At 56.8% G+C, this 7,637-nt stretch overlaps 1 protein-coding gene across 1 annotated transcript in view; it reads left to right on the top strand.

Annotated features, from left to right (window-relative positions):
• Window positions 1–3,211: 3,211 nt before the first annotated feature.
• The window catches only part of NKAIN1 (Na+/K+ transporting ATPase interacting 1), a gene marked incomplete at both ends in the record, with an annotated part of 6,510 nt that continues 2,084 nt past the window's right edge, over window positions 3,212–7,637 (top strand). The window contains 4 exons of the mRNA XM_009705561.1: window positions 3,212–3,349; window positions 3,552–3,632; window positions 5,855–6,052; window positions 6,856–6,916. Coding sequence (XP_009703863.1) covers window positions 3,212–3,349; window positions 3,552–3,632; window positions 5,855–6,052; window positions 6,856–6,916 — 478 coding nt within the window. The remainder of the gene's footprint in view (window positions 3,350–3,551; window positions 3,633–5,854; window positions 6,053–6,855; window positions 6,917–7,637) is intronic.

Below are 7,637 nucleotides of genomic sequence, written 5' to 3'. Positions count from 1 at the left end.
AAATCCCATTTTCCTCCAGCTCTGCCTGACCGGTTCTGCCTGCCCAGAATCCCCAGGCTGAGCCCCAGCAGCTCCCTGTCCCCAAGGGGCTGCGCACGCATCCCATCCAGCCGTGGTCCTCCTTGGGGACCGCCACGTGCTGACAGAGCCTGGTCCCAGCATCTCGCCCGCTTCGATTTCTTGATTAAAATAAAATCATTGCAGGCAATGTGTTTCAATTAGCAGGACTCTGGTGCACGCCTGCTCCCGACTAATTGATATGATTTGCTGCAAAGGGAACTTTTGGGGCTGATCAATAAACTAGAGAGTGTTTAATTCAGAGGGAGCCCTAAAACTCGTTGCATTGATCGGCTGCAGGTTTATCTTAATTAGCAGCAGGATGGTGTGTGGTTCCCGGTCCCACACCCCCAGGAGCATCACAGCTTGGTTGATGGAGCACCAGTAAGAGCTGAAAGGGAGAGCAGGGTGTTAATGAGGGTGGGTTGTTAATCGGGCTGCTATTAGCATGGGAAATACCCCTTATAGGAGGAGGACAGCCTGGAGGAGGATGCTCTGAGCTCCACAAGTCACCTAGGTTTGGGGGGTTGGATGTTGCCGGTCCCCAAGTTGCTCAGAGGTTTCCTGCAGAGCACGCCGAGAGCTTGCAGAGCCCCTTGCCGTGCTTGCAGGCGACGCCGAGCCCTGCAGCCAGGCTTGCTCCCTGCTCTTGCTTCATTTAGGGCCACCGTTGATGAACGGCTGGCATGAAAAGCCTGGGTGTCTTGAAGTTTGCTGCCGGGGGACATCTCACCCCCAAAGGATCGGGCAAGGATGCTCCCAGTGCTGGACCAGCCTGGGGTCCACAGTGAGCAAGCGGTGAGAAATGCTTGGAGCAAGCCAAGAGCATCGGTCTGAGCCAAAGCTGGTGCTTGCTCAGCCCCGCAATGCCCTGTGCGAGGATTGCCAAACCTGTGCCCCCCACTCCCTCTGGAGCATGGCTGTGCCTCAGTTTCCCCACTCATGAAACCAGGCATAAGGCTGCTGTCCTGCCCTTGGGCTGCCCTTGGTGCTTTGCGGGTGGTGAATGCCGGGGGAGCTGCAGCTGCAGACTCGCCGCGTTTGTGCTGTGTCTCCGTATTTTCCTTAACTTTAAGCAGGATCTGATGAGGCTGAAAAAAAACCAGGATTTGCTTTTTGTGCGGAGGGACTATGCTTAAATATCAGCACACACGAAGCAGGATTTTACCTGCCAGGGTGGCTCCAGTAACGTTTTTCGGTGCAATTAGCAACCCTCGCTTGTCTGCGGGGAGACGGTGATGTTTGCCATTAATTTTGCCTCTCCTTGGGCTGAAGAAGGATTCGGTTCAGCCAGGCTCTCCCCAGCTCCTTCTCCTTCAGCCTGTCTTAGCTTGATGGGCCAGAATTAAGGAGCCGTGTGGGTGCAAGCACATCGCTCCAGCTCCATGGGATGCTCTCAGAGGCTCTTCCCAGCCCCATCCCATGGCTCGGAGACTCAGCGGTCCCCAAAACTCACAGCCTTGGCATCCAGCTCCTGCTAAGGAGCTCTGTCAACAGCCACCAGATCGATGGATGGCTATAAAACCCCGAGCACCGCGCTCCTTGTATCATTTATTATTTACATTCCTCAATTTAAAAGATTTACGGCCCAGTTGTAAGTATTTCCAAAGGCTGTTTCCTCGGAGAGTTTAAATAGCGTGGAAGTGAATTAAGCCTCAATGCAAATAGCTTTGGCCCTGGCCCTGCGGATTCAGGAGCTGTCCGGGCTCGGCTGCTCCATGCCGTTGTATCGCCTTTAATTGAAACCAGGGTCCTGCAGGCACGGATCTGGCGAATCCTATCCCGGGGATAGGGGAGGGGATGGGATACCACGGTCCTCAGCTCTGCCTTTGGCTTTCCACCCGCTGGCAGGATGGAGCTGGGCTAAAACAGGCGTTAATTAGAGCCTTCACTAAGCCAATGCGGTGAGTGTGTGATGCTTTATGGATGGGGAAACTGAGGCACGGCTGGCGGTTGCCCACACAGCTGCATTAGCCATGGCTCATCCTCCCAAAACATTTTGGGAAGGACTTTTGCCACCTCATTCATTTCCCCCTTGTAATTGGGACACATTAGGTGAGGCTGGATGGGCAGGGATGCTGCAGGGCCCTGGGGCAGCCCCGCGGCCGTAACCCCCATGGGAGCTTCATGGAGTGCCAGGATGGAGCTCCCCTAAATCCAGATCACCGGGGGAATCTGCTGGTGAAGGGTGGAGGGATATAAACCCCATTTTCTCCTGCAATTTTCAGGATAAACTCTCACTTCTCTGCCAGGATGAGAGCCATTACACTGGGAAGGGAAACTGAGGCACGGTGCTACGGGGAGGACTCAGGGCCCTGGAGCTCACAAGGTTTATCAGGTGAATCTGGGGCATCTCAAAGAGCGATGAGACAGGGCTGTGCTGTCAAAAAGATAAATGTAAAGAATTTCTTTGGTTTGCAAGGCTGCTGCAGACACAGCTCGCTGCAGCCCTGTCCCTGCGCCCTCGGGGACTGCAGCGTCCGACGCACCCTGAAGTTCCCTAAAAAACCTCATCAAATCTCCCTTTTTTAACTTAAAACCATTGGTGAATGCTCCAGTGCTCCCACCTTACCTTTGCTACCACCTTTCTTTAAGCTAATCCTGTAATTAAGAGTAATAGACCCTGAGCCGGTAGCAAATAGAGCCATAAATAAGCGCTGGGATAACAGGCAGACCACACCAGCTACCATCTCTAATTTTGCATGGCGTGCAGTTTATTAAGCTGCATCACGTCCTTTTTTATGGATTACAAATGATAACAGCAATCAAAACCCAATGGCGTTAAACGGGAAGGCACAGGACGAGCTGGCCAGGATGGGCAGAAAAATCACTTGCAAAATACTGGGGGACCCCGTGCACGACCTGAGCACGCAAGGGAAACTGAGGCACAGAGGGTGCTGATGGAGCGACACGCTGACATCTCCTTGCTTTTCCCTTCTCAGCTCCAAATATTCCTAATAACCCCTCGCTCGCTGCCGTGCATTCACCCACTGCCAGCCGATGCATCACGCAGACGTTTCAGCCCATTGCAACTAATTATCCACGGGCTTTCCCATTAATTACCAGCTGCTTTTTGCCTTCAGCATCCCGGGAGCTGCTACAGTGACCGATGCCCTGCTTTAATACCTACAACCCCTCCTTTGCTCTATTGCAGGTAGCGGCGCTGGAGAGGCAAATCTTTGATTTCCTGGGGTACCAGTGGGCACCCATCCTGGCTAATTTTTTGCACATCATGGCCGTTATTTTGGGTATTTTTGGGACCATCCAGTACAGATCCAAATACCTCATGATGGTAGGTACCGCTGCGGATGCCGCTCTCCGCGCCCGGGTGCAGCATCGTCACCTCCCAGGGATGGCTCAGCCCCAGGTCCCCTCCTGCATCCAAATCCAAATCCTTGTGGATCTGGTGGGATCCAGTGAGCAGGGCAGAGCAGGGATGGACCGGGGGATGCCTGTTCAGCATGGCATGCCCTGACCGGCTCTCTTCTTGGCAGTACGCGGTGTGGCTGGTGCTGTGGGTCGGCTGGAACGCCTTCATCATCTGCTTCTACCTGGAGGTCGGACGCTTGTCGCAGGTAATGCCCTCTGCCTGCCTCCTCTTCCTCCCCCATCCACCTTCCCTCCAGCTTTCCAGCTTTCCTGCTGTCCTGCCTTCACCCTCCTCCTCCTCCTTTCCTTGCTCCACAGCTCTGCCGCCAAAAGGGACCCAGAGCCTGTGGGTGCCCCCACCCTGGCAGCAAAGCACGTGCCTGGGTGCTGGGGGTGCCTCCCCAGGGGGGGTCCTGGCTCCAGCACGGAGCACCCGGCTGCGTGTGGGATGGGCAGACAGACGGTTCAGGCCAAGGTGGCTGGGTCAGGGGGGGTTTGAAGCAGGAGAGCAAAATTAATGAGGTTGGTGAGTCAGGAATTGCAGGGCACTCGTTAATCACCGGCAAGCCTTCAGCACTGCCGGGCTTTCTGGGGTGCAGAAATTGGACGGTGTTGTTTCCTAACGTGCCGGCGAGGAGATAAAGTGGAGAAGGGACACGGGGAGTGGGGACGAACAATGACAGAGAAATTTGGGACAGTGTGTCCAGTAGCTCAGCTCACGGTGCAGGCAGGGATGGGCAAGGCAGTGGGATGGGGAGGAGGAGACCCCCCGGTGCTGCTTCCCAATTTTCCAGGGTCTCCTGAGGCTCTGCAAGCACCCGGGAGCAGCAGGAGAGTGGCCGGACATCATTAGTGGCTTTGAAAATTCACTCGGTGGTGATGGGGCTGAGGATGGGAGCAAGGCCGTGCCTCTCTGCCCCACCCTGGGCTATTAAATTATAGCTCTTACACAAAAAAGAGCAAAACTTAATGAGACGATGGTGCCTCACTAGATGGTCTGAGCATCCTCAGCCTGCGGTTGGGGTACCGGTGCCGAGGATGTGCCCTGCTCTGGCGTCCCACTCCCACTCTGAGGATGCCGTCCCTGTGCTGCGCTGGGGGCATCGCAGAAGGCTTGGGGAAACAGGCTCCGACTCGCTCTGTGGATGCTTGCAGGGGGGAGAAGGGTTTCTTGGGGGGCTTGATGGGTGAAACCATCTTCACATGTTGCTACAGGTCATTTGAGGCTCTTCTAAAAAACTGAAATGCCGGATATGTGCAGCAGGCACGGAGGATGCAATAGGGGAGGATTCACTCCCACTGTTTTTGGTGGAAATCCCCCATCTCTCAGTGATGCTGCAATGTCACAACACCCCCTTTTTGTGCTTCCCAGTGCCTAAACCCACATCCTTTGGTTTTAGAAACCAAAACCCACTTTCTTCCTATTTTTTTCCACCCTCCACTAGCAAAAATCTTTTAATCCCAGATTGGCGATTTCCTACAAAGGATGCTCAGCGGATTTCCCAGCCCCTTGCATACCTGAGGGCTGGTGGTGTGGAAAGGGGTTGGGAGGACCCTTCATGGGGTGGGTGCTCACCCAGCTGTGCCAGGAGGACCCTTCGTGGGGTGGGTGCTCACCCAGCTGTGCTGCTGCCTGCCAGAGCCCTGTGCTGGGGCTGCATCCCAACCCGTGCAATCTCCATCTCCCTGCTGGATCCACGGGCAGGGGCATCGGCATCAAACATGCCATGGTGTGTCCTGGGACTGAGCTCAGGAGCTTAACCTCACAGGAGCTTGCTATGGGGAGGACGCAGGCAGGGGCTGGGGGATTAGCCCTGCAGCTTATCCGAGCCTGGTGACAACCTGCAGCCGTGCCTTGCAGCAAGGAGGCTGCTGCTAACCCCCCTGGCACCTCAAAGCTGCTGGAGATGAAACAGGGAGAGCCCCAAAGCCTGGTCATGGGCTTACGAGGAGGGAACGTGCATGAGTGGGGCCCCTGCAAGGCTCTGTGGGGATGGGGATGGGGGGATGGCACCCCGAAACCCCAGGGGAAGCAGAAGGGATTGCCCTGCATCCCTGGACCGTGCTGTCAGGGTGGTCCCATGGTACTGCCTCTGGCACGGCTGGATGCGGCCGGCAGCGTCGCAAGCAGCTCCTTCCCTGCCTCAAGGCCAAACTGCCATGCTGGTGACAGCTCTGTGACATCCATGATGTCACCTGGTCATTGTGGCTGGATGCTGCTTGACCAAATGGTCCGTGACACTGGTGTAGGAGGAAACCACAAACCCCAGGATGCAGGCTGCAGTTTAGGGAGATGCAGGGGTTCATTGGCCGCATTCTGGGTCTCCCGGACCATCCTCGGGTTGGAAAAGCCCATTTTCTGTCCAGCTTCTCTGCAAAGCTCTCCAGCTCCATCGTCTGTGCCTCCTCCTCTGCTCCCCTCTCGTAGGACCGAGACTTCATCATGACCTTCAATACCTCACTGCATCGCTCGTGGTGGATGGAAAACGGGCCGGGCTGCCTGGTGACGCCGGTGATGAACTCTAACCTGGCACCTGAGGACCATCACGTCATTACCGTCAGCGGCTGCCTGCTCGACTACCAATACATCGAGGTAGTGAGCAGTGCCACGCAGATATTCCTGGCGGTAAGGGCAGCTGCCGATACCTTTTCTCTTCATCCCAAATCATGAAGTGAGAGAAGGGGGATGATGGCAGGAACCGGGGTGGACAGAGCTGCCGTGGGCCAGCTGGAGATGTCCCACCGTGCCATCACGCATCAGTGCCTGTTTATAGCATCAAGGGTGGTGCTGGCTCAAGGCTGGGAAGAAAGGAGCAGATGGAGCTGTTGCCAGCACCGGGGGGTGCTGCCCACCCCAAAACCTGTCAGGCTGTGGGTTGGATGCTGCAGAAATCGAGGAGCTCTCGGTGTAATGCACCCAGACGCGTTGCCAGAGTGTGAGCGGGTGGGATGTGCCATTTGCTGCAAAGGGAGGGTCCCCCCTTTCTGGTGGCTGTCTCACCCCATGGGGAGGTGGGAAGGGGACAGACCTGGATGCAAAGCTCTTGGGGAGCCTTGGAGGCTGCAAGAAAATAAAGCTTGAAAGGGAATTGAGGTCCAGAGTAGCTGCCGTGCACCCACCAAAGGGGCACCCAGTGTTACGTGGGGCTCAGCACCCTCTGCGCTGCCACCACCCTTGTTGCCCCGGCGCAGCTGAATCCATCTGACCTTGCTGCATCCCAAACCAGCACCTGGACCCACCGGAGATGTGGTCTGGCACTGCCAGCCTGGAGGCAGCCCTGATCCTGCCCAGGATGCTCCCAGTCCCCCCAGTATGCTCCCAGGCATCCACCTCACAGCACCCAGCTCTGTCCCCCCACCGACACCGTGCTGGTTGCGTTGCCCATCGCCCCAATAACCGATTTCTCTCTGCCCGCATTTGTTTTGCAGCTCTTTGGCTTCGTCTACGCCTGCTACGTCAGCAAAGTGTTCCTGGAGGAAGAAGACAGCTGTAAGTGCTTCTGTTATCAGTCACGGGGGGGAGAGCCACAGCACTGCAAAATGGCCTCGGCTGATGCTGGCCAGCGCCTTGCCGGGGCGGCAGCTCCTGGCTGGGGATGGGGGAGCGATGCCTGGGGCCCAGGCATGTGAAGGAATCCCTTTAGTTAGGTTTTTTACCCCATTTTTCCATCCCCGATGAGGCAGATGGGCTGGGGTATGATGTGCCACCCGTGGTCCCTTCTGCTGCCAGCCTCGGGGAGGGTCCTGCACCCTGGCCAGGGCTGGGAGAGGAGGGGGACGAGGACACTGAGCCCTGAGTTGCTGCATCTCCCACGGGACTGCAGCGCTCACAACCTTCGGGCGCAGGAATGGGACCAGTTTCATCCAAGGCATGGGGTCAGGCTTCATCCCCGCACCAGCCCACGGAGAGGCTGAGATGGTCCCCAGGCCCCGGTCCCCAGACCCCACACCAGCATCGTGGCACCGAGTCCAGCTCCCATTGAAGCTCATCCAGGATGCTCAGGGATGCTCATCCCTGTGAACAGCCTCTTAGGGGTGGATTTAGGGCCCTGCTCCCCGCTGACCCAAGTTCTGAGCATCTCCCCCAGGTCCCTGGTCCGGTGTGGCAGCGGGGACAATCACCCCCACTGTAAAGAGCTGCTTCCACGTCCTGATCAATTCACAGCGAATGCTTCTCCTGGTGTGGATCCAGCCCCCTGGGGGGTGCGGGA

The sequence above is a fragment of the Cariama cristata genome, unplaced genomic scaffold (genome assembly GCF_000690535.1).
Source record: "Cariama cristata isolate BGI_N322 unplaced genomic scaffold, ASM69053v1 scaffold5768, whole genome shotgun sequence".
In the NCBI taxonomy this organism is placed as follows: Eukaryota; Metazoa; Chordata; class Aves; order Cariamiformes; family Cariamidae; genus Cariama; species Cariama cristata.
The sequence above is the reverse complement of the archived record's forward strand: the minus strand, read 5'-3'. Positions and strand labels throughout refer to the sequence as shown.